Raw genomic sequence first — 27,496 nt, 5'->3', positions numbered from 1 at the left:
CAACGTAACAGGACCACGCCTGCAATCTACTCCTGTTGAAAATACATTTTTTTTTTTCATTTCATTTTTCGGTTTAAAATCAGTTGGTCCATCATTTCTCATATCGCATCATATTTCGACCAGAAATAATTCCAATTTCATTTATCGAGAGAGTATGGGCGATACATTTTCCAATTACTGGTACAATTAATTATGCTGAAGTTGAAAGAGTAATCAAAATTCCTTTTGTGAAAAATATTTTATTACAGTACTTTTATGAGTTGAAAGTCGCTTGTCGTTGCCCTAGAATTGATATTTTTTCTCTGCGATGATTCAATCAGTGTCAATTGTTTCACGACCATTTTTCCGTCGTGAAACTACTTAAATTTACTTATCGATTGATTTTCCATTATTTGGATCTATTGTATTCGAGGTTGGCTTAGTGGCCGAGTGCCTTATTGAATGATGAATACCGTTGTCACAGGAGCACTCTCGGGACAGCTCTCATTGTCAATTCCGAGTGTTATATATATATATATCGAATGTTTGATGCATCGAGCCTATTTCTGAAATGTCTTTGGACGTATTTTATTTTTTCTTATCCTATTCTTATTGAATTTCAGGAGTGGATTCCGATATTAAGAAAATTCATTTTTAATTTAATAAGTTAACTACCTCCTCTGGTGGTTACACGGCCCCAAATGATTATAACATTACAACATCCACCTATCCTTATCGAATATCCCACATATTTCGTACTTTCAATAATATATCATTCAATGTACCTCACAGCAGAAAAAACGATGTAGGCGAAATAATTTTCCCTTGAGTTTATGCCTCGCAAGCCTGGGAACGATTGGAGGTTTATCGACACTGGACGACGGTCGACAATATCATGCATGTGGCCGTGTATGTGTAACCAGTTACCTCTCGCAATGTCCCGTGGTATCAGAGACACACACTGTCGCAAATCTGCCGGCCGGAATTGGTGAGCAGTAGGCGTGTGTTGATAGCATGCGGCTTCGATGTTTGTTGCTGGCACCAGAGAGGCCCGGTGTGTGTGTATTTCCTCCCCGTTCCTGCCTCACCCCAATGTCCATCTTTTTTTTTTCTTTGTCTCTCTCTCCCGGTCGTATCTCTCTCGCTCTCGTTCTCGCTAAGCCACACGGAGTTGGGTGATTCAGGGAGCCATCCGTGTCAAGGTACACCGCATCGTCGGCGTCCACATGCAACGCCCTGTATTTTTTTGCAACAGTCACGCCGTTTGCGAATGAACTGCGGTCCCATGTGTATGGCGGTGTACGGATGTGTGTATGGTACAGGGACGCAGGGAGTAACCCTCCGGGAGCGGTGAAGAAACAAATAACGATGGAAAATTTTGACTTAAACCTGGCGATATGGTAAAGGAGATAGACATTATGCCTTATGCCGAATGAATGCCTTATAATCCTTTCAATTTAGAAAGAAAGGCTCAATAATAAGACTAATTGAAAATGTGCAATTGAATTACTAATTAATTTTACCCAAAAGGAGAAAATATATTGATAATTCATTACCAAAAAGACAGTTCATAGATCTAGAGATTTATTGTTATGAAGTACTGGCCCTTGGAATTGAATTTCATGTCATCCTTCTTTTTCTAGACAAATTACATTACGTGTAAAATTCAATGTTCATTTGATGGAGCTTTAAATAGAGTTACCTACAGTAGAGCGTTATGAATCATTTTAAGTAATATCCCGACTGATTCTTCAAACCGCAATTCTTCCCCTGCCCTATAATTGAATATCGTGGAATGTAATTGGATGAGTTGAATATATTCAGACGTGCCTCAAGATTTTGGTCTGCAGTGTCAAAAATGATGAATCTATTGAATAGATGACAGAAAGGCCGAGTTTCTTTTTTTCGTAGTAGAGTGAACAATTTATTCACTCAGTTAAATTTGAAACTGGTAAAACCCAACAAATAAATCTAGAAGATCCATATCAGAATGAAACTAACTTGAGCGATTTTTTAAATATTTCTTGCCCTCTCGCGTTTATTTATCAGTCCATAGTATTTTTATTTTCCATTTTTTGTCACTATTGTTATATTCAGCCTGTGTGGAAAAGTATCGTTTCGTTTATTAATAAATACCCCTCGCTGACAATGATATCACTTACAAAACGAATAGTTCGGATACACTTATATTGAAATATACTATTGTCTATATTCTTTATAAATTTGAAAAATATATGGGGAATTGGCCAAAAATCTATATTTTGCAAATAAATAAGCATTCTTTTCCTTGATTCTTTATAAATATCAGAATAGCCTCTCATTTCCATTTTCCATTTTCCCCCACAAATAATCTTCCTCATTAACAATGCTCTATGAAATTTTTAATAAGCCTCAATCACCTCAGGTTAAATGTATGGGGAGTATTAGTCGAGGAGACATGTTCTCGTCTGAAATTCCGTGTCACATTCCTTATCCCGTTAAATTCACCATCGTCACAGTGCCAGAGATGACGGTAGGCAAATCTGCAGGAAGTGGTAAAGCGACTGATACGAGAGAGACAGATTGACAACGATTAACCTGAGAGAGGGTAGAGGACGTAGGAATTGAGATTTGAATAGTGTGCGTTTAGGTGTCTTTCTCTGGTGCTTCGATCCCTTCTGGTGTAACATGATGGCGATCGAATTACACGCCAATCTTCTCGAATTTTCTATATGTCCCCGACCTACGACTACTACCTTTATGTTCTCTCTCCTCACCCACATCTTGTAATCGGTGACGGTTGAGACGAGTCGTTTCGCTATGCCCCCGTTGAAAATCACGAAATATTTTATGAGATAATTATGAGAGTATCAATTTTACAGGGGGGATCATATTTTCTATGCTGCCTGATTAGGAAAAAACCACTTTTTAAAAATTATGGTAGAAATTGTCAACGTAAATGTTGGAAATTTTTAACAACGAAAAAATTCAAATTTGTGGATGTTTAATCATTGATGAGTCAGTGAATTTCTTAAAAATACAAGAGGGTTTGAGTTCTCATATTCATACAAGGATAAAAATCATTGAAAATTGGGAAGAATTACGTAATATTATGAAGTTGAATTCAACTTGTAATGATTAAAAATTGATATAAATTTTGATAAAATTTCAACAATGCAGAAAAAAAATGATAATGAATTCGTGACGGTCTTTACTTTATCTGGAGGAGATTGACGCTCGGAAGGAAAACATTTCCTGCATCTCAACCCTTAATCGAATTTGATTTTACTCAGCTAACTTAACCATTCCGCCAGTTCACTGGCGGGAGAAGGCGCTTCACTGACATTTCGAGCCATCAGGATTTTGTGGAATTGGGAAAGGGAAGGGAATTGCACCGAAATTGAGAATGGTCGGGGTTGAAAGACCGGATGCCACGCTCGGTAGATGGGTAATTATTCGAGACCGTGAAACTTAATTACGCAGGTTGGACGTCGGCTTGAAGGAACAAGGGAGGGGGTAAGTTACTCGAGGTCATCTACCACTTTTAGGTGCTGAGACACCGATGATAGCTATCACAATTTTATTAACAATAAAAAAAACACTGGGAGTATGTAACACTAGTAAATGCGGGTATTTTGAATCGATTCGGTGATTATTGTTGAGCAAAAAGGCTGAATGTATTTCGGATTTTTGATACTTTAATGGTCTCGATACACCTGCTTATTAAACTCGTTGATATTGGTACGAATAAAAGTGAATTGTTTCATGCTTGTATTTTGTGATGCCTTGAATGTGTCGAGTCGCATCAGTAAACATTAAAAATTCATCAGAAGCCTTTTCAACTGATCATTATGACTGAATTTTTCAATTTCTTTGATCGACCCGATCAATATTTTATCATGAGATTTTCTTTTAGAAATTTAGCAACTGTCACTGAACAAGTTACTCGATATTATGGAATTAATTGACGACTTAAGCAAAAGTAAATTAGAAGTCATTAATAGAACAATAATCAATAGTAATATTCGGGGAACCGATAAGATGGAGTTATTACTAATAATTATTCTTATTCCTGCTATTACATATCATTATCAACTTATTACAAATAACATTTTATATCTCAGTTAATTCTTCCTACAAAAAAGTTATAGTCCTTATGCATAAAGTGTTAATTCACTGATTAATTATCCATTATTTACTTGTAATAGCAGATATTTACAAAAATAGGTGCTTCATGTAAGGGATTTATCCGCGTAAAAGAGTCCAAATGTGTGACGTGTGCCGATTTTTTTTACTTCTGGTATGGAGTGTGCGGTGGCTGAACTGGCAGCAATACAAAACAGCCTGGGGAGTGGATGGGTGGTCGGTTATGTACGTGGGTGGGTCAACGATAGTTTATTCAGCGGATTATTGACGGGTTTGGTGCGGTGTACAGGATCCAGGGATATGGGCTGCATGTGAAAAGCCCCAGTGAACTGAGGGGGCGGGGGCCTCTCACTCACTCAAAAATAGCCCCTGGTCAAACCGAGACCCCACCCGCGCATTCGTTTTTCAAATATCGAACGCTTGGAATTTTCATATGGTGGAAAATGAAACGAAAAGAGGGACAAATAAATAATATTGAGGGTAAAAACTATCTGAGAAAAGTGTAATTCATTTTAATCGCTGCAATTTTTAATAAACTTATACGATAATTTTTTTTCTTTTCAACGGTGAGCTTAATTGAGGAAAGTAGAGAAATTGAGGACAGTCGTTTAAACGATAGAACTTGTGATTGTTTCTGTGGTGTTTAACCACTTCCATGTGACCTATCCGAATATGAACACCTTAAGTCCTATGTGAAATTCGTCTTTATCTTCCAAATGTCTTAAAATGACTGAAATCCAAAGGAGATGAGACTTTTTACGCACATAATTGACTTTTCTGCAGTTAATGTGAAAATAGCACATCAATTGTATATCGAAAGTAAATAAAAATAATCCACACATCGATAATTACAATCTAAAACAATTCTAAACCGAAGCAGTGATAATAATCAGTGAATAAATACCACAAAATAACACAGAAAGTTCCTCTATTATAAAAAAATCAGCTGTTCTAGGATAGGAAAAAATTAAAATCTGAGAAACATTTTTGAAAAATCAGCAAAGAAAATAATCATTATGTGATAAAATTTTTATGATAAATAATTTGTGATTTACTTTTACATACACTGGATAAATTTGATTCGAGATCATTTACGTGACGTCTTAAGGGACGAAATTGGGAAACACAAATAGGAAGGTCTCATTTTATTCCGATCTCTCTTATTGCAATGAAAATAATTATTCATCGAAAAAAAAACACTTATAAATATGATAATCCAATAATTTTCTCAAATGAGACACACGAGGGGCATCGTGTGGGCTAAAACCGCGTGCACGATAAATCCTAATTATACCCAGTGAAAACATAAGTACTCGTTAAACTTTAATTCGTGTATGCCCAACCGCACAGGTTCGTGCTGAAAACCCTGAAACGTGTATTTTCATTAGTTGTACCTTTCGACCATTTGCTGTTTATTACCCTTATCATAATAATGTGATTCGCCCCCGGGGATTAAATAAATGATATAACTATTGACGAATGAAGAAACGGGAAAAAATTAACATGAAAATTCGTGAAGAAACTTTTGATTTGAGACTCATGAAATTCTCCATTAATGAATGAATCTTCACTTAAAATAGTTTATTTTTCCATTGAGGTTTGTTAAATAAAATGACTAGAACTATTATTGTTTCTATTAATTAATTAATTGATTAATCAATTGATAGAAACAAAAAAGTTTTCAAGTCAAGATCATTTGATAAATATAAAAAAAAAATCTTGAATATAATTCAACGTGTTAAAAGAATTGCTGTTTATTTTACAGAATCGCAAAAACAAAAGTTGGAATCGAAGGAAAACCTTTTCAACTTTTTAGCATAATGGCAAAAGAATCTTAAGTTCGGTAGGATGGTTACGAGGTACAAAAGATAGTTGGAAGAAGGGGATGGGGAAACGAGAGAAGTAGGAGGGAGACTGAGGCATTCGCGTGAATCGATGGCTAATAGCCTTCCCCTTTTGTAATTAATGCAACAAGTTGATACCTAACACTTATCTACGGGCCACGCTGCCGTGGTGGCTTTAAACGGGACGATTCGCCTCGAGCCACGAAACGACTCGTTTCTATAGACATATACCCTCCCCGCCACTTCCGCCCCCCCCCTCCCGAAGCGACCCTTTCATTATCCATCTCTCTCTTCCACCCCCTCATTCTCAACACGTATTCGACCAACTAATTCGGCATCGATTTTAAATGTCGTCGAATATCTCACCGGTTGATACCAAATCTATACGTAGACAAATCAAGCCAATGTTATCGCTCCAAATGGTGGGATAATTGAACTGAATCTTACAATATGGCGAGGTCAATGCAGTTTTACATTTTTCCGATGAGATATTTTATAATTAGTGTCATTCCACAACTCTTTCCATTTTGGCTGACAAGTCGACATAATGGGGGGGGGGTGGGGGTAGATTATAAGGTTGATATTAGGAGATGATATTGTGGCTTTATTTTCTCCATTTGTATCAAAAATCATTTAATCGAGTATGGAAAGGCATCTAACAACGAAATGATTAAATTATATTAAAATTAAAAAATGTTAAAGACCCTCGCACCATAGCACGAGTGCCAGAGGCCTTTGCCAATTCTTAAAGCGCTTCCGGTGGGTATTAAACGCAACTTTTGAATTCTACTGCTCAAGTACCTTCAATATTTCTCTCGAGATTTTCTCCATTTTTTTTCCACCAACAAAAAGAACACTTCTCGGAACGTGTACACTAGAGAAAGAGGGTGCGGTGTCAGCTTCCAAATGGGACTTTGAGAAAAGTTTCTGGCACTCTGGTGTGGCACAGAGGGCTGGGGGTTTTAGTTTTCCCAAGTTGGGACTACGGAGGCCTTGGCTAGACGCGCAGGCAAAGGCAGTTGAATACACTTACCAAGACAAAATTTTGCAAGGCACATTGCATCCCAAAGCGATTTGAATTCGATCCGATCTTGTGTAATGCATTCCACAGTATATTTACTGTTAATTACAAGCTCAGTATTTTCTGCATTGAGATGAAATAGTTAAAAATATTTCCAAAGTAGAAAAGACCAGAAAGTCTTGATAACGGACAATCATTTTTCCCTATCACTAATCAATAAATTTTATATAAAATATGGGATAAAGAAGTGAATTGTTTCATTCTAATTAATTGAAAAGAATTTTCAATTCTCAAGTTGATGATTTATCAAGGAAAAATCTATAAAAATTTTTTAATAACAATCCTTAACGAGTATATAATAAATAAGAATGAAAAATTAAATTTAATCTTACGATTCGCAAGTCTTATTTTACTCTCATTCATTCTACTTGAAGAGATCTAACCACGAGTCTCTGGAATCCATACTTCATTTCAGTGGAAAAACGTTAGTAGCGGCAAACATGAAACGAGTGTATTATAACCCCATTCTATAGGCTTTTGCTTTTCCGCACCCTTCTTCTCTGATCGAGGCCGGCTTTACTCGCCTCGTTGCTGCGTGCTTACTCGCCTGTATGTGCACCACGTCTTCTTCCCCTCTTTACATGTCTCACCAAGAGGGGCATTATATATTTTTCTTTTCTTCAAGAACTCTTCTCCTCTTCTTTACCTCACTCACTGCACCCATCTCTTTCTCTCTCTCTCTCTCTCTCTCTCTCTCTCTCTCTCTCTCTCTCTCTCTCTCTCTCTCTCTCTCTCTCTCTCTCTCTCTCTCTCTCTCTCTCTCTCTCTCTCTCTCTCTCTCTCTCTCTCTCTCTCTCTCTCTCTCTCTCTCTCTCTCTCTCTCTCTCTCTCTCACACACACACACACACACACACACACACACACACACACACTTTCTGATAGACTGCCGGCGTGTTATACACTCAAGCGGCCGTTTACGTCTTTTCTCGCCGCATTTTCAGAGGCGGTGCACACAGAGGATCAAAACGAATATTGTACGTTACTTGTAAATGCCAATGATAGCCTACAACAGATAAGATTCATTCAGAATGCCACATTTTTTTATTAAATTATACATTGAAATCCTGCATTTTGTAATAACCGAGTACAAAACGCCAGAGTCAATAATTAACTTTTCTGTGATGACTAGAGTGAAATATGTTATAATTTGGATATTTCAAGTCGTATGAGGGCAACAGGTTAACAGTGACAGTTTGAAAATATTTTGTACACTAGTTTGTCTCATTAAAAAATAATACAGGAATAAATAAGTCGAATTAATTGAATTGTTGTTAATTGAATATTTTACTTGGTTTGTTACAGGTCAGTATTGAATAATGATTTATCAATGGTATCAAAAGCCCGGACTACTACTGCTAATTCACAGGTATTCTCCGACAACATGACTTCTAATTGTGTCTATACATAGATAACAAGAAAATCACCATAAAGTTGCGAGTTACACGAATCAGTCAAATTCAAACGATTATAGATGATGCGATTAATTGAAATCTAAGCTCGATGAAAGCTCGATCGTCGTTCAAATTTGAATTAAATTTTTCTTTATGAGTTTTCCTGTGTCACTTTTAAAAAAAAGGGCTTTAAAATCATTGAATGATTCTTTCAAAGGCTGGCTCGGCAAATTTTTGAAGGATATATTTGGTCGTACAGAAGAAAGGGAGTAATAGTAATGATAATAACATTCATTTATGTTTGAAATTTCAAACTTGCAAGTTGCACAGAAATATTATTTACATTAATAAAATTGTATAAACGGTGAATTATTCATGACTGAGGAATATGTAAAGGAGCACAACAACATACAATCGAGGAGCAATTTCACTATTCCATTTGATTGGTTATTAGATGTCTCAGCCGTTTAGCCCTTGATCTTCAATTAACCGTCAAATCCTGCATCCACAGACATTGTTTCAAGTATGAACAATAGGTAAAGACACTCAAAGCCCTCGCAAAAAATGTGTGGGCAGTCAGTGGGTGCAACAACATGGCCGTTGGTGGATACAGCCCCCAGTCATCGTTCAGCGTTCATTCTTCACAGTTTCTCTGTAGTGCGATTGCGTGTGGGCGCTAGGACGATGCAAAATGGCCATTTGAATTTTGTAAAATGTCACACATACAACGACATTTCCTACTACCTCATTAGCCCAATTACCCCCTGATATCTCACTCAAAAAGTCGAAAAAATCATAATTCTCTATTTCACAACTCTTAACAATTCGTAGACATGGTATTCAGTCTACATATTCTTGCATTTATTAAAATACAAATGTATCCTAAGACGTGCAATTAAGAATATATTAAACTTGAGTTTTTTCTTTTATGTTAAATTTCTCGTTAGTGATAAACTTGGGATCTATACAGTTTATTCTCAATGTTAGGTAAATTCCTGAAAACAAGAGTACGCGTTTTTTATATCTCCTCCTCTTAATAACCTATATTCTTTTATTTTTATTTCTTTCCATATTACATTTTATCTTATTTATTTTAATTTTGTTTATAATTTTTTGGCGTAATATTTTGGAAAATGATATTTAGAGATGGAACCCGAAAATACGATTGAAAATTTTCAAAAAAAATCGATCAACCATCCAGCGAATGAAAGTATCAAATTAAAATAACATGTATATTCTCTCTGGTTTTATTGCACCTCGTAAATTTTCCAGTTTTCCAAACTGCCGATGGGGGTCTCATCGAAAAACGATTGGCCGATATACGATCCGATGGACACGTAACCGGGGACCCTGGAATGACGCCCCTCTACCCATCGGCGTTTTCCAAGGGCTCTCTTTTTCCAATCGGCCAGCAATGCTCTCCTCCTCCTCCTCCTCCCTCTCTCCTCTCGCGTTCGTTGTTTTTTTATTCGTTTTTTCTTCTGTTATTTTTTTTTATCCCACGAGTGTAACTTCCATGGGGATACAACGATCGATATAGAGCGGTGGACGGACTCTCCACCGGAGCCAAAGCCATCGGCGTCATTGCACGGGTATGAAACGCACACCGCGAATGGGACCGCTCGGCTTTCACATCACGAACCATTCTCTCTTTCTCTCTTCCTGCTCCTCTCCCTTTCTCTTTCTCTATCTCCCTCATTGGTCTCTGTTTGTCGACGTACGTGGGTGTATATATGTGCAGACTATTGGGTTCTATCGCAAATGCAAAAACCACTAAAGTTTGGTACATCGATATTAATTTTTGAAGTAGAAAAAAATGATAGAAAATATTCGGTTAGTATTTGCTAGGTTTTGTTTTCCCTTTCTCCTCGACAATTTTGTGTTTTAAACAAATTACTCTGCATTTACAATATCTATCAGCTACAATGTTCAGCAGCTGGAATTTAATTTTTTTTTCATATGATGAATTATTATAAATAATACAAATTTATAATGTACAACGTTAGATTTTTTTTATAGTTATGAAAAGACAACGTGTAGGTGGAAGTAGACGTAAATTTTAAATCTTATTCAGATTTTCAATAAACAATGCATGTTCAGTAAAAAAAATTCCGGATTTTTCAAATTATTCCTCAATTATTTTGATCTTCCTAGTGCTCCAAATATGTGAAAAGCTAAACATTGGCTTCCAATTATAATTCCTCAATTCTAAAACTACTCTTAAATAAAAATTCTTGAAAGTTTATAAATATTTCTAGTCATCCCGTCGTACTTTAGCTTACCCTAACCCTTTGCTCTATTCAAAATCTTGGCCCATCCGTCTTATTCGAGCTCAAGCGTTGACGTGCACGCAAGTGCCTCGTGATACGATCGCATGCTCTTGCACTCTGTCGTCTTTCAGATAACACTCCTTTATCCAACTTTCCGCGATTAATAAATGAAGAAAAAACCTCTAAAAAACATGAAACGTCTACTCTCGATGACCAAACGAGCGTTATCAATTTCCTCAAGTATCTTAATAAATTTTTAAGCCAATATTTTTCTCTCACATTCCAGTGATAGGGAGCAGCAATTGTGGCGCACCATGAGGCACCATAAGACGCTAACGTCGTGCCAAATTGTTGTCGATTATGTCTCCTAACGGCGTTAAAATGAAATCAGGAGGAATTAGACTGTCGATCGTTGAGTTGGCAAGCATCGGGGGGAATAATTCGCTCCCCACCGGAGACTTTTTTATTTCTCACAGCATCCTCATTTTTTATGACCATCTTCCATTATTTATGATCGGTATGAAGGTTGCGGGCTTGTGTTTGTATATCTCATGGAAACAGAGTTAAATTTACCTGTTGATGAGGATTAACTCTGGCCCTTGGATAGTTGTCGCGACCTGAATCGTTTAAATTGACCATTTTATCCCACTGTCTGCGCGTAACAACTCAATTTTATGGTCCCTCTGTAGTTTAGTCCGTTATTTAAAATCCACATATCCTAATAAATGTATCTTAAGAAGAAAGAAAAAATAAGCAATACACGGCTTTCGACAATTTTTTTACGCATTATTTCCTTGTTTTACCCTTCTATCTTTTGGGTTGTTATCGATTGCCATCAGATTTTATGATTTTTTTGTCACTGTAGCCTCCCGTCGTCCTCGCAACATCCGAAATGCGTCTGAGAGACAGTGTATTTTGGTGTATTTTTTCAAGGTAATATTTGAATACACGTGGAGCACCCCCTCAGTGTTCCTCTTCCTCTCCCAATGCGCCAGTTGCAGCCAGCCCCTCTGGCATCTAATTATATCTCACTTTGTTTGAGTACAACGTACCTTTCGGCGCCTGTACTCTGCCTTGCAAACTTCAACGCCCTAACATCGAGGGAGTCTGATCTTCTACTCAGTCTTCGGCCTTTTTCCCCTCTTCACCTGACTCTCCTTTTTTTTATTCCGTCTATCCTTCACACTTCGCACATGTATCAACCGATCTCCTATGTATTGACTGCAACGTGGATAATTAATTTTCTTTTCGCAATCAGTGACAGAAATTCCAAGAAATTTCTAGTAGTCAGTGATGGAAATATCATTTTCTAATAAATATACGACCGACTGTCCTAATCACTGATACCACCACCCCTTATAAAATTAGTAAAAAAGGGGAAGAGAGAAAAAAAATTAATAGACAGCCCGAATAACATGTGCCGGAAAATGAGTTGAGAATATTGAAAAACAAAGTGAAAGAAAAAGATGGTCTATATAAAATGAAGGGGAAACCATGCGCACAAGCGAGAGAGCAGACGGCAGAGGGGTGAGAGAGTTGGAATGACCAAGGGACTGCTACAACGGTAGTTGCATGGCAGAATACACGCCACAGAATAAAATGAGCAGTTAATCGATAACAGTTCATTGGGTTTTTGGCTTTTACATGTTACCATTTTTTCCTCTCTCCCTCTTCCATTTTTCAACTTTTTTCTTTCATGAGTCCTTTACCTCTTCTTCACTCACACCGCAAATTTATCTCCGGATAATTTCCTACCGGCCAATAGCTCAAAAAATAAAGTCAGCGATGAAAACCACCACCGCAAACCCTCTCAGAAATGAAGGAGAGAGAGCAAGGTCCCGTGGGGTATCGTGAAATGGTTTACACGCATACGCGTATGGGTGCGCACAAGTTGGTGCGTGTGAATAAACATATGGACGTGAGTGAGTGAATGAGAGAAACAGAGAGAGAGAGAGAGACGAGAAATGGCACCACAGAGCTAACGTGACTCCTCTGGCTTGAGACGCAGTTTAAATATAACATCAGGTATATGACAGAGAAGAGGGTATATTCGGTGCAAACTTGAATTTTACATCTCTAGAAGAATTCTTATGGTATTTTTAGAGAGATTTTTTCAAGCGAATTTTAAGATTCGGAGAAAACATATATTTTTGTAATATTTTTTCAAGCGTTGTCTTTATTGTTAAAGCCATCGCATTGGCAGAAAATGGGTATTCGCTTTAGAACAAAGTTTCCTGAATTTCGGAAATAATCATGCAATACTTAATATACTATTAGAAAAACTGATCCAACTTCTTTAATTTTCGAAGGGAGTTTTGGAAAGAAAATTTTTTTAATGAAAAAAAAATCTTACGGATAGAAAAACTATATAAAAACCCTTAAAATCATCCGGAGGGAATTAAAATCCTTCCTAATATCGTATTTCGTGCACTTGGAATGTCGACAAACCCTTTGGCCATGCCACTTCCCCCTTCATCTATTCTTCTATCCCATTTTGCCAACATAACGGCCAGCAGTTTTGAACGGCCCCATTCTCTCCCGGTCCAGCATTCCCACCGCCCGGAAGATGAACTCCTATAAAATCTCACTGCCGGTTTAAGATCTTCCATCCTCAACCCCCCACACCACCATCCAGCTCTCAAACCCTCCATTTTCTTGGACCTCATTCCATTCTCTCTCTTCCTTCGACATTTCGGTGTGAGTGTGTGTTTCTCTGGCTCATATAACCCACCAACCCCTTGTCTATTCTGGCACATAACACGCTAGACGCCACAGGGACGGCGGAGAGCATCGTGGAGAATTGTAGAGGTCGAGAGAGAGAGAGAGAAAGAGAGAAATACACGTAGAAAGGAGAGGATGAGAACCACCAAAAGGGCAGTTTATCTGGAGAGAAGAGATTGCTGCGGCGTTAGAGAGGCACTGGGGGGTTAGAACGGGGGTTATAAGAAGAATGACAGAGGGGTAAAAATAGGGGTTACGCTGGGCGAAACGGCAAGAACCAACCGAAACGCTGACGATCAGGCTACAGTAAAAGTTTAAGCCTCAAGTCGTATAACTGGCTCGGTTCCACACCTCGGTACATTGGAAATTCTCCTCTACTGATTCAGTACCATTATGTCCTCTCGCAAACGACCATCATCCTTCGACAAAACTATAGAAAATCACCACTTTCGATTACATTCATTTGCAAGAGATTTTCGAGTCCATCCGGTGAGGGAAATAGTTTTACGATGTATATTTTTAAAAAATACAAGTATTAATTGGCCCTTGTATTGCGTATAGCGTAATCAGTTTCAGATTTACAACTTAATTGAAACATCATTATCACAATGTTCATTATTATTTATTTCTTTCACACAATCGAACATCCTTTTTTAAACTCCCTCTTATGGAGTAGGTTATTAATGAAATGTTCATTTCACAAATTCGAAGTAAATCCTATCATTTATTAGATAATTAAGTAATTAGAAAGCTCGGAGTTAGCTAGAATTGAGGCGATGGATCCTACAAGTCCAAGTGTGAAACCGAAACTTCCCAGATTTGACGCATAACTATTCCGCAAAGCTAGTGTTTTGATTCCCAACACGTTTAGGATATTATGCGATAGTCAGTTTAAGAAGTTATGTAATTTGTGTTCACTAGGGGGTCTAGCGCCGAGCAGTCATTCCACCGTGAAATCAAGCGATTTATTAGTTCCAGTTGGAGTCAAGCGGGAGAATGTGATCAGTTATCCCAGTGTCAAGATTAAATACCAATTCTTCATCAATAAACAACAAGAATAATGAGTACTTGAACTTATCGGTCTGGTGTTTTTAATCGACTTTGAAACTAGTTATTAATTATCAATTCTTCATAGCGCTAGTAGTCAAATGAGAGAATGTCATATATTAATAAATCAAGGGAAGAAGGGGAAGAACAGGATCATGTAAATGAATATTTAAATTCAAAAATGGTGTTACAACATTTTTTAGATCGAAAATGAAATTATTAAAAAGAAATTTCAACGCCCATATTTGCTCTTCTCTCTTTCACACACACTCCTCTGCTGATTCTCCCTACTCTTTATTCTTTTTTTTGCAGTCTGGTGGAGGCACTATCTTCACATACGCGTGTATATATTCCCATCGAAATGAGAGACACGGGTACCCATTGCCTGGTTACAAACACGACGGTCTGAGAAACGCGTCATCGCCAAGTATAATATTGTACTCCGTGGACAGACGGGAATGTTCGAATAACTTTGCTCAGTGTGGGTTAAAAAGAAATAGAAAAGTACAAGAGATACCTTTGTGTGTTTTTATGATAAAAAAATTTTTATTTTTATAAAGTTCATAGCAGAGCTAGTAAACATTGTATCTAGAAATTTAGTTAGAACAAAATTCAATAAAGGAAGAAATTAAAATCTTTACAATATATAACTCTATCAATTAGTCATGTTTAATTTGCAAATAAATTTTCTCAATTATATTAAATTTGAATTCCATATTTTTATTTCAAGTACGATGGGATCATGAAGGCATAGAATTTAATTACTGTTAAAAGAAGGCAGACATCATGACAATCGCTTCGCCATATTCTGACTCTTAACAAGCGAATCCAGCTCTTCAAATTATCACTTTATTAAATTAATAAAATTATGTGTTCTCAAATAAAAATATCAAGTGTTCCGTTTTTAAAGTGCCAGTTTACTTCGTCCATTATTAGTTATTGATTGAACTTTAATTGGATTTCGATCGATCACGATTTAAAATCCGAGATCTCATCATGTTATTACATAATTGGCTTGTTATTTACCAAAATTCCCCTGTCGATAATCACGATAGGCATTCGTGGTAGTGAGTAAGAGGAGACAATTTCGATTGAGCCAGACGCATGGGTGACTGTTACTCCCAATTGTCTCTCATTGCACTGGGGTCAAGTAAGGTAGACACCGTAATTCCAGCTGTACAGTAAATATTCAGCCAATTGAGCTCTTTCTTTGTCTTGTTTAGAAAAAACTTGAAAAATTGGTGATAAAAAAAACTTCAAAAGCCTTCAACAACGATTTTTACAATTCCATCCCCATCCCCGAATACTTGATGTATTTGAATCAGGTAAATTTCGTAGGAATGATGCACATTAACGTACCTCTGTACAATGACCCTATAAATTTGTGGTCGACAAGACAAGAGGGGAGGAATTCAATTTGCAAACAGGCCCTCCCCCTGCGCTTCTTTGGTTCAAGCCAAGGCGTGTGGCGAACACCAAGGAGATGTCCGATTAGAAATAAGAGAAAAAAAAAACACTTTATCCTAGGGGAAAAAATGTCGGATAGAGCCTCCCTTATACTCTCAATATTTTTTTTTCACTCCCAACGCATTCCACCATTTGTGATTTTTTTTCTCTCTATCTTTCTGGTTGCCTGCACACGTGTGAGGTTATCCCTCCGACGGTGACCCCATCATCATTCTTCTGCTTCTCTTATTCGATTCCTCCTCTCCCTTCCCCCCTTGCCTTTAAACTACCAATTCTACTCCGACATACTCTTCTACTCCTGGCCCGATCGCGTTCGCACTGGGAATCGCTTCGTAGATATATTTTTTTTCTGATAATCTTAAAATTGCAAAATAAATTTAAAAATAGATTTCTGACATTACTGATAATATCATTTTTCCGGATCATTTACAATTTTACACTTTATCCTGTCGGATATCTCAATAAATTAATGGACCACATGCCACTATTTCTTTCTCAACCATGAAAATTAATTCCGCGGGATAATTAATTTCTTTTCGAGGGACTCATTCAGTTAATCATCGGGTAAATATCTAAATTAAGATGACAACTGATCAATTAAATAAATGGGATTATCAACAAAGCCAAATCGCTCTGGTTGACATTACTGGTTATATAGCATCCTGCTAGTACGAATAGGTTGAGTCGCCCAATTTGGGCTCGTTTGCCTAACAAATTCGATCTCCCTTTCCCTCGTCACTCGTAAGCCCTCTATTTCTCCTACCGTTTCTCATGGGTGTATTCTCTGGCGCACTCGTCGCTAAATCTCGAGGTCGATAAACCGCTCCCCGGTCGCTAGCCACCCAGAGTATCTCTCTCGCGTGACCAACATTGAATGTGATTACACGCTTAATTTCATCTTCTTTTATAGAAAAAAAATAAAACTGTATCTGTAAATATTGCAGCTAAGTTTCGCATTAGACTTGATTTTTATGCACATTATTGTCCTTAGAAGTTAGGGAATGCCACAAGTTAAAAAATACGTTTCCAATGTGCGAGAAAGGGATCCTTTAGTCTTGACTTCCCTGTAAATTTACCATTTTTCATAGTGCAATGAAAAATACAATAGTGCACAATGCAATTATTCACAGATACATTTCTTTTAAAGAGAAAACGTCAAAAATTGTTTTCTCTCAAATTCAAATGTGACTGACGACAGTGAAAACAATCAAATAACTTGGTCTATGTCAATTTAATACACGTCAGTAATTTCCTACATAATTAACATCTCTGGAGTGGCAAATAGTAAATGATGAGGAAAAATAAGAAACAGGTCGTTGGTAATCCTGAAGACGTTCATGCAATCACTGAGGCACATCTCTTGTGGTCATTGGTTGGATACCGCGAGCCGCCGTACCGTCCTCCTGGACCCGTCGTGAACCCATGACCCCAGTTCTCAACTCGTTCACATTTTATCGTCTGGGATTGGTGTGACGGTTAACATGCTGTGCTCATGTGTACACTCAACTACACCGCTCATTTTATATATAATAAAACGTCGTGTAACAGCTTCAACCAACTGTTTGGTGGGAGCGGAATTCTCTGGGTACGCGATAGTTGTCGGCCAAACAATTGCCGCCAAGTGGCTTAATTGCAGTCAACTAAACAAATATGCTTCCATGTTGGTGTGCTTTTTTTCAACTACACGGACCGACGCAACTCCATATATTCGAGCGAAAACGTGCTGATCACCATGGGATACATTCAAGGGTCGACAAATGACTCCCTGTTGAACAGGTTTGCGAATTATATCCCCAGTCTCTCTAGTTGTCTCTGCAGACTTTATAGAACTCAACTTTCTTTTTTTTTTTTCACAGTTTGAATCGATTATGAGGGCGAAAATAGAGGTGATGGTTTCTTAGACGAATAAGAAAAAAACTGTCACCTCCATTTAGTTTCATTTCTACCAATGCCATTGGTAGTGTGCTTCTAAATTGATCCAGAGAAATTACATTAAATAAATATTATTTTCAGAATTTCATTTGACAGCCGATAAAAAAAAAACGTTAGGTGTATTCGACTAATCGTAAGGGGGGTCTATCCACGCTCGAAATTCACCATTTATCAGGGCACATCCGGCGGACGTGGGGCGGCTTCTGCGTAGGTGAGAGACAACTTGGTAAAGTGAGAGTGCCAGAATTATCATGCCATTGGTAGTACAGAACTTCTCCTTCCAACCATTTCGTTGATTTTCCAAGTGGAAAGTGCCAATATAAATCTGCAGGCTCTAAATCTTATGGAGTTACGTCTAGCGGTAAAATCAGGTTATGTTCAATAATGGAAAGATTCTTCAAATAACAGACAAAATATGAAAATTGAAACATTGTATGAGCATATAAATGACTGATATGTATTGAATAATGGGGTTTGAAAAAATTCTAGGCTTGACGAACTCAGTCAAACTAAAATTCGTAAATCTTTATCACATCAGGCTCTACCCAATTTTCATTGAGTAGCATCGTCAGGCTTTCAAGGTAAATATAAATTATCCCGGCGTATTTCATGAGAGCGTGCAATACCGGTCGACCTTCTCATGTTGCAACTGCCAAGAACCTAGCACAGATAGTGCATTATTACCGTATACACATATTCTTCTATTCCCTGAAATTACAAAATACCTTTCTTTCTGTCAATGACAAGTCTTTAACTCAAGTAAATTCAATCAATGAATTTATTACATATGATAAAAATGAACATCTACCCGTGCAACGAGAGAGCCACTGTATTCAGGCTCTACGCTTGAATTTTATGTTTCGTGACATGGTCTGCCTAGCGCAAATGGCACTGGCAAATACACCCCTCGATAGCATTTGCATGCCAATGGCCCATGTCACGATTGAGATGCCTTATTTATATGAATAATACTTCAGCGAAACGTTTTCATTATTTTATTTTCAAGTCATGAATGGAAAGATTCAGTAAATATTACCGAATTATCATCGAGCCTGCGATAGTGAATTATACTACTGCAAAATTTTACAACTAGTATTTTTTTTTTTCATTTTTCAATCTTTACTCTCTGTATAAAGGCCTGTTAAAAAATTACCATGTACAATTATGTGATTATAAATCAAACTAATGGGCAAGTATTTATTTTGTTGCAGGAAAATATTTCGACCCCAGAGCCTGCAGACATCACCGAAGATGACCAGTACTCAAGTGAGCATAAACTTTTAAATAATCTATTTCATAAGATGAATTCACCTAACTCCAGGACTGTTGGAATATTCTCAATTTCTAAACGCCAAAGAGTTCACACTGAAAATAAGTATCTTACGTGACTATTTTATCTTTCGACCTTTTAAAAATTGTCCAAATGGTCTCTTTCACTGACAAAACTTATCAAAACCAGAGAATATCGGAGGATTATGACACTCGGGGGCAAAATGATGAGCGGGGTAAAATGAGACCTATCTCTTTTTCTCTTGTTCTCTTTGTTTGATCCTCACGAGAATTTCAAACTTTGGATATTTCAGATTTTTCTCTATGTTTTTACCAATTTTTGTAAATTTTATTCTTTTTCTCACCTCAAACAGCTGATTTTCGTATAACAGTCTGTGTTATTCACGCATCAATAATACTATATCAAACTGAAACGCTAATGTAACCAGATTACTTGTATGATTATTAACTCACGTTGAAAAAAAAGTCAATTATTGCCCCGGCGTCTTGTTTTGCCCCTCGAAAATCATTGAAGTATCCACTGAATAAATAATAATCAAGACCAACGACTGAAGTGAGTGACGTTATAAAGTATTACCCACTGAAATAGCCGCGCTGTGAAATAATAATCAAACAAATGTGGATGAAAATACATACATACAAATACGTACACATAAGGTATGTAGGTGTTAACTGAGAGGACAGACACGGATGGACGGGCAAGAATTAGTTTCCCTTGTTCCCATCTCAAAACCCAACACCACCCACTTCCCTTACCATCCGCTTGTTCTACCTGGTGTGACGGCATCGGGCCAGGTCGTGCCACCGGCGTTTTCGGTAGGTGACCCAAATTCTGACAGGAACAGGAGGCGTCTCGTCACCGGTGCTATCGGGTGTGCTTGAATCATTAAGAAGATTCACGTCTCTCTGCTTCTCTCCCTCTGCAGTACCCTTCCTTCCTTCCACCCTTTTCCCTCAGACAACCCAGAACCCAATTGTACGTTTCTCACACCCTTCCAACCGATCGATGCAATCACACACACACACAAACACCTTACCCTACCGCTACTGGCTTCCATTCCATTCTCGCCAGTTTCATATTGATAATATTTATTAGATTTTTCGAAAAATACCAACATTTTAGAAATTCTATGAATAATTCAACTTGAATTTATAGCACTGAATAGGACCGAGTGGCGTCTGTATCCATGAACAAATTTATTAAATTACATCAGAGAAAATTAATTTTGAAGTATTTTGTGGGTTCCATTCCAATTGAAGAAGAACATGAAATACATTAAAAATTCGTAATAGATGAAAATGGTGTTTATTACTGAGATTATTTAGTGATAGACTTCAATGAATCCTTGCTCATATACAAGTTGTCCTTCATTATGCACAGGTAGATGGTTTTTTTTTCACTCCTCGTCTCGTTCATAGTGATTTTACATTTAATTCGCCTTGAATTGGAGCAACAATTTTCAGTAGGATTGATACCTAGTAGTTTTATGCATAACGCGTACTCGCCTCGGTGGTCTCCGGGTCGTTTCTTCCACTTTTAAATTTCATTAATCGAATTCCTTGGCACTTTGTCTACGGAGTTTAATTTCCAACGGGCCTAGGACGGGTCATTTCAATGGGAAGGGTCAAGAGAATTCTTATGAACAAAGTTTTTGTCCACACCGAAATAGAAATGCAAGAAAAACTTACCAAAAAAAACTCAGTAATCATGTTTTAAAAAATAATTTGTTTGGTAGAAATAACGATTGCGAAATTATTATAGAATGAAACGTATCAACTCACTAGCTGGATAAAAATTGTTCAACATTCATAGATACAATATATCGAGTAAAATTATGTGACGCTTTATTTCTTACCTTCAATTTCCATATAAAAACAACTACCAAGCGGTTCCTTATTGCATATTACGGAAATTGTTTTGTAATTTTACTAAATATTTCTCTTCGCGCAGTAAATAATGTTCTTCAATTGTCAAAGAAATTTACAAAAAAAATGGAAACAATTTTGATTCCGGCAGGCGCGCTAATGAAAGACGCTCAAAAACTGAAGCTGATGCTGATAGCTTGGAATTATAATCTTCAGCAGCAGGCACAGGCGCAAGCCGCCACAGCGGCATTATCACCGAATAACTCATCAACAACAACCGCCACAACCATTGGCACACCTGTCACCAGTCAATCGGCTATATCCATGGCAAACAACACCATTAACAACTCCACATTCACAGGTAACACTATATTGTTTTACTACTTCCTAATAATTCTGTCAGTTTCGCTCCCATTTTTTCCGATAAGGGAGATCAAGGCAAAATGAGACCCCGAGGCAAAATCAGGCTTTTTTTTCATTAGAAAAAGTAATGAGAAATCAGATAAGTAGGAAAATAAAATTTTACCTATTATTTTTCTCGTTTTTACTATAGAAATAAATGAAAAAAATCCTCTAACCATTCTGAGTCTTTATTGAAGTTTTAAAACGTTTCCAGAAACCGTGTTTTCCTTTTAGGGCCGCAGGGGAAATTTTACCCAGGACCATCCTAATGTTTACACTTGTTTGAATCTACTAATTATGATATATTTCTCGACTAATAATAGAAGTCAATAATTTCCAAATGTCAAAGATGAAATTTTCCAGTGGACTCATTCAATCCCGGAGCTTATAATTCCCCCTTTCTCCCCACCATTTTTATTTATAAAACCCCTCTCCCTCGATTGTAGTTATTTGTCGTAACTACTAATTTTCTCACTCTCGCTCTCCCGGAAGTCAATCTCTTCACCTTTACCGTTAAAAAATTCAAAAAATCCAGCCTCTAGGCAGCCGGCAATTCATCATTCGGCAAGAACCACGACAAAAACTCCCATACGCATGAGTCATTCCCGGTCAAGATAGAGTCGCATCGTTGGCTCTCACTGCAGTTCAGTATCTACGGGTAATCTCCCAGTTATCATCGCTCGTGACATTGGAGCGATAAGTAGATACCGAGTTTTCCCGTGTGCACCCAAAGGGAAGGGAAAACTAAACTTTAAAATAAAAAAGTGAGGGTGCTGTAACCCGATATTCGTTATACTGCATCCTCCTGCGTTTATATCCCAGCGTGGTAACTGCCCGCCCGTTAACTTGAACGACGTTGCGGAAGGATAATTCACTCGTTTTTCTTTTTCCTTGGTCATCTCCTCCCTCTCCCTACACGCACAGACACACAAACACGCACACGTACACGTACACGCACACATATATACAAATATGCAGGTACTTTTATCCTATCTTCCCTCTTCCGTCCTTTTCCTTTATCCTCTTTCTTGACTGGGTACCGGTCATCGTAAAACTGGTTCCACAACTGGGCACTCTCTTCACCTTCGCGTTTATTTCGCACATCCACACACGTATACATGTACGCCAGCCAGTTGCGTAACGAACCAGCTTTCGGCTTGCACAGATCTCGGTACACCATCGTCCACCAAGTGAGGTGATCACGATGGCCCGACTGGTTAGTGAGGCGGTCGTAATTCTTCTTCTCTTGTAAAAAAATTGTGGAAAAAAGGTATGGAGTAACCCTGCTAGGATGTTCCTTCGAGGTATGTTGTCTGGACCGGTGGGGCAGAGAGGTTTATAACTGCATTGCACTTTTCCAGGGAGACACGTCTCAACCTTAGGGCAATCGATTCGAGTTGAGCTGAGACACAGAGGGATAGGCTTGAGGTCCGGGTTTTAATGAGGTTTTGTTTAAAAAAAATTGGAGATTATTGAATCCGTTGGATGTACGTCTAGCGGATGCTTCTGAGTAAGCAAATTATCCTCGAAGATGGAAGCGATAGCAGCAATTGTCGTTATGATATAATGTCGATTTTTGGGAAAATCACAATTATCAGAATCAGAATATCTCCGAATATCATCTAACAAAAAGATCTCAATTAAGAGAATTGATGTTAATATTATTCTCTAATCATTGATTTAACGTTTCTAATTGCGATAGCAACAATTTTGTCGGGTCACGATCACATGGAGTATGATATATTCCTCCTATTACACAAATATGGCCGACATTAGGTATTTTCTCACGGTGAGTTACCTTCAATGACACTCACCAAGCATTTGGTATTTGATTGCCTAGCATCGGGGTTACGCTGGACTTCTCGCGTTCGTCCGTTCTCCTCGGTGAACGTCACAAGCATTGGGAAAAGGAAATGCTAGTTCCAGTAGAGCGATTATGAGTGGATCAATACTTAATGCTTCATTGGAGAAAAATTATTCTCGTCACATTATCAACGTTAATCCCTATTTTTGGGCTATTTTTTTCCCCAATATTTAGGATATTATTTTCTCTACATTAGTAAAACACCGCCAACATTGATTCAACGCTTTGTTCATGATACAGTCAACTTTGTGTGATTGTTGCTAATGGTCTGTGTAAAATAATATCTTCAGCTGGTAGTTCTTGGTTCAATCATCTTTATTGGGAATCGCGGCAGACAGTCACGCAACCCCATCCCCCATTCTTCAGGTTATCTTCGTTCTATCCATAAGTGTTTGTCATAAGAGAAAATTTTTTTTACATTTATCACATTTTGATCTTAGAATGATTAATCTCCATTTTAAAAAAGGCAACAGAGACATTTTGAACGCTTCAAATTGAGCGACTAGTTTTTTTTTCAGTTATGCCGTCATCATCCGCCGTTTTCTATTGGCACAAATCAAGAGAACAAACACAAAGAGATGCATGAATTCTCCCCCAAATGATATACATTCTGTAAATGTGTACTAAACAGAACGTCAAAAATAAGCTTAAGCATACCCTTTTGATATTTCAGATTCGAGGAATGGTAGTGCCGAACTCGGCGAATTATCCTCAGCTGGAATTCCAAGTTTGGGTTCGGTCGCCGGTATGGGAAGTGAGGACATGGCGTCATTATGGGCATCATACACAATGGGTCTTAAAAAGACACCTCCGCCTGCATCATCAATGACACCATCGCGCTCAGACAGAGACAGAGAGTCGAGCCCAACCGGTGGTGAGGGGACAGGCAGCGCACAGGACGAAACAAGCAGCAGTGGTAATAAAGAGGATGAAGATGACGACGATGAGGACTCTGACGAACGATTGGACCCGAGACATCATGACCCTGAACGTCTCAAGGCGTTTAACGTGAGTGAAAAAAATTTGAATTTGCGGGAACATTTTTAGATTTTGACAATTGTTAAAAATTTCCTCGAAATTTTTTCCAAATATTCACAATGAAAACTAGAATATTTCTGAATTTCAAGAACAACCCTACACATTGCATTAAAATCCTAAACATATATATAATAAGTATAGGTTCACATGTACGACTAAAACAGCTGTTTTACTACTGCATCCTTAAGGAAAATGCTTTAAATTCCCGACATAATTATTCATCCTCCGGTGGGCCGCTTTGTTCTCTATCTTTTCCACTAGGGATACTCTTCCCTCTACGTGTACAACGTCCCGGTGCGGCGCTGGCTCCTTAATTAATTACAATTAGTTTAATCGAGCCACGCCGGTGTTCCCCCTTTTCTCTTATCCCATCTCTCGGGTTAAATTCTTAATTCCTCCCCAGCCCAAGTACAAATAAAACCTCTATACACATATACTCCCTGTACACGGACAAAAAGTCCCCCAACCCCCACCATTCCAGTGGCTTTGGTTTTTTTTTCTTGGGCATTTGTATTCCTCTCATTTCGCCTGAATGTACAGTGTCTGACAGTCACTAGTTTGTCAAAACTCCGCAGATGTTTGTTAGACTCTTCGTCGATGAGAACTTGGATCGCATCGTGCCAATATCAAAACAGCCCAAGGAAAAAATACAGGCTATAATTGACAGTTGTACAAGACAATTCCCGGAATTTGCTGAACGAGCTAGAAAGAGGATAAGAACGTACCTGAAGAGCTGTCGGAGGAATAAACGGGGAAGGGAAGGAGCTCCGTGGGATGCCGTAAGTTTTTTCACCACCTCTATCTGAAATTAGTTGAATGAAATATTATTCAATTTCATACAATTGCGTAAAAAATGAATTATGCCTGATGGAAGGAAATTATTACAAATACTTATAGTATATGTAACAGAAGAGTCATGTTCCATATCTTATTACCTTAATCATCGGGTAAAACCCGTGAAAAAAAGGAATAACATTATTGCTCAAAATTCCTAATGTTTCTTTAATTAATACAATCATTAAGATCATTCTCCCTTCCCCCTCATAAAAGGTTTTGTTGCAAATACCCGTGCATTTTAGAGACAAAAGTTTTTCTTACTCCTCTTTGTTTTTTTTTTCTCGCGCTTCGTCTGTCGTTCATTACATTTTACACCATATTTTTATTTTATTGCAGGCGAGACCGACGCCGGCTCACTTGACCTCGGTACAGGCAGAGCAGATTTTGGCAACGGCTTGTGAAAACGAGAGCGACAACGCAAAACGCATGAGACTCGGTCTAGAACCGGTCTCACAGCCTATGCCCACATTGCCAGCAGCAACGGTGAGTGTTAAAACTTATTCTCCTTATTTCACCCCCCTTCCTTCCACAAGTCTTACTAAATAAATCACAATACAAAATCAAAGAAAATTTAACAATAATAAATGAGAGTATTTTTTACAACTTTTGTACTGCGAAAAAATTGAGCTTTCGTTGCTTCTTGTAGATTATTTTATAGTCTCCAACGATTGAATATATTTAATAAATGAATAAAAAAATTGCAATTCATCGTGTAACGGTCATCCACTCATTATTCATTGGAATACAAGCGAATAACGAAAATCGAATAACAAGAAATGTATGATACGTGAGAATGAACTAGAGTCTGTAGGTAATACCGAGTAAGAGGCACATTATAAACTGATAACCCCTTCGGGGTCGTGGCTCACCTCTCCCACTTCTACTCCAACGCACACACACCGATATTTTTCTTGCTTTATAAATCATTCGTACACTCTGAGTTTATAAAGTATAGGAGGAGATTGGAGGGAAAACTTTTCAGTCTTTGATTCAAACGAATAATATGATATTTGAGGAGAAAAATAATGGCCTTCATTTGATAACAAGTTAATTTTTTTCATTCCTCAAATCTCGAAGAATTATGTAGTCCTTTCATGAAGATAAAGATTAGCTGAATTTTTCTAATTTTAGATGAAATCGATACAAGTCAAATGAAAGCTCGAACAGCGGTAATACTTCACAACGCAATAGTTGATTTTATCATTAAAAATCCCACGACTTTTTCTACGATAACCCCAACCGGTAACCCACTTGAATAGACCCCAATCGTCTTCATTTCTGTATATCTATCTACCATTCGTCTCTCTCCTGCACCTATATAATTGACGTCAACGCACACTGCCCGGCTTTCATAAAAACACCTCCCTACATCCGGCGCCCCAAGATTTCATCCTCCTCTCTCCCTCCAGACATCATCTCATACCTCTCCCTACCCATGTCCCGTGAATCCATCGTGACTGGGTTGACCGTGTGGCTCCTCTCTTCGATGCTCCGTCTGAGAGCTCCTTTTTTCCATGGTGATTTTTTGCTCCTATTGACGGCTTTTTTGTTAAATTCTCCGTTAACTTACTCACCCACATCTGGTTGGAACTGTCTGCACTTGAGAGCAGCTGAAATTATGAAAAAAAATTGCAAAATCGCAACTCTTAAAAGAGAGAACAATAATTTAATGAAACGCGATTTTTTTTTTCTTTAAATTCCTTTTAACCTCTATCATTTAAAATATCTTCATATGCTTGAAAAATGAAGAATATATTTTACAAATGAATGGACAATCAAGGAGAAATCCTCTCTATATTCAGTGGAAAGAACAATATTCTTACTAAATAAATATGAGTAATTCAATTTTAATGTAAGTAACAAAATTGAATAGAAGTCCATATGCATATATACAAAGCAAATTGATAAAATTCATTGTGAATGATGACACAGCTTCGTTCATTCAGAGACAAAAACCTCTAAACGTTATTAAATCTATATTTTTTGGTACTCAACGCCACCTACAGAAATCTCTTCTCCCTTCTTTCTCCGTCGCACTCTTCTCGTCATCAACTTGGATAGTTTGTAATCAAGCCCCCAGAGACTCACTCCGACTGACTAGTAGTTAGAGTAGTCTCAACTTCTCAGTACTGAACTAACCCGCGTGCAAGTGATAGGGCAAACAGTATTCACACGAAATGGTGAATTCAAGTGCGATGACTTCTGTCTAGTGTCCTTCCCCTGTTGAACTGTTTTCCCGACGAATGAGGAATGATGCATGTGCCACGTATTGATAAAAAAGACAATATTGGAGGTTTCTTCGCGTACAACATCACGTCATTTTTTCTCTCTCTTCTTTTTT

At 37.8% G+C, this 27,496-nt stretch overlaps 1 protein-coding gene across 5 annotated transcripts in view; it reads left to right on the top strand.

Moving 5' to 3' along the window:
- The window catches only part of LOC135165465 (nucleolar protein 4-like), a 38,321-nt gene that overhangs the window by 4,733 nt on the left and 6,092 nt on the right, over window positions 1-27,496 (top strand). For 4 of the 5 annotated variants that reach the window (XM_064126781.1, XM_064126780.1, XM_064126778.1 and 1 more), the window contains exons 2-6: window positions 19,070-19,124; window positions 21,166-21,375; window positions 23,954-24,288; window positions 24,894-25,097; window positions 25,492-25,638. In XM_064126781.1, the coding sequence (XP_063982851.1) occupies window positions 19,070-19,124; window positions 21,166-21,375; window positions 23,954-24,288; window positions 24,894-25,097; window positions 25,492-25,638 (951 nt within the window). The remainder of the gene's footprint in view (window positions 1-19,069; window positions 19,125-21,165; window positions 21,376-23,953; window positions 24,289-24,893; window positions 25,098-25,491; window positions 25,639-27,496) is intronic. The other variant, XM_064126779.1, reaches the window with a different exon arrangement.

Source organism: Diachasmimorpha longicaudata, chromosome 8 (assembly GCF_034640455.1).
Source record: "Diachasmimorpha longicaudata isolate KC_UGA_2023 chromosome 8, iyDiaLong2, whole genome shotgun sequence".
Lineage (NCBI taxonomy): Eukaryota > Metazoa > Arthropoda > Insecta > Hymenoptera > Braconidae > Diachasmimorpha > Diachasmimorpha longicaudata.
This window is presented reverse-complemented; position numbering and strand designations above follow the sequence as displayed.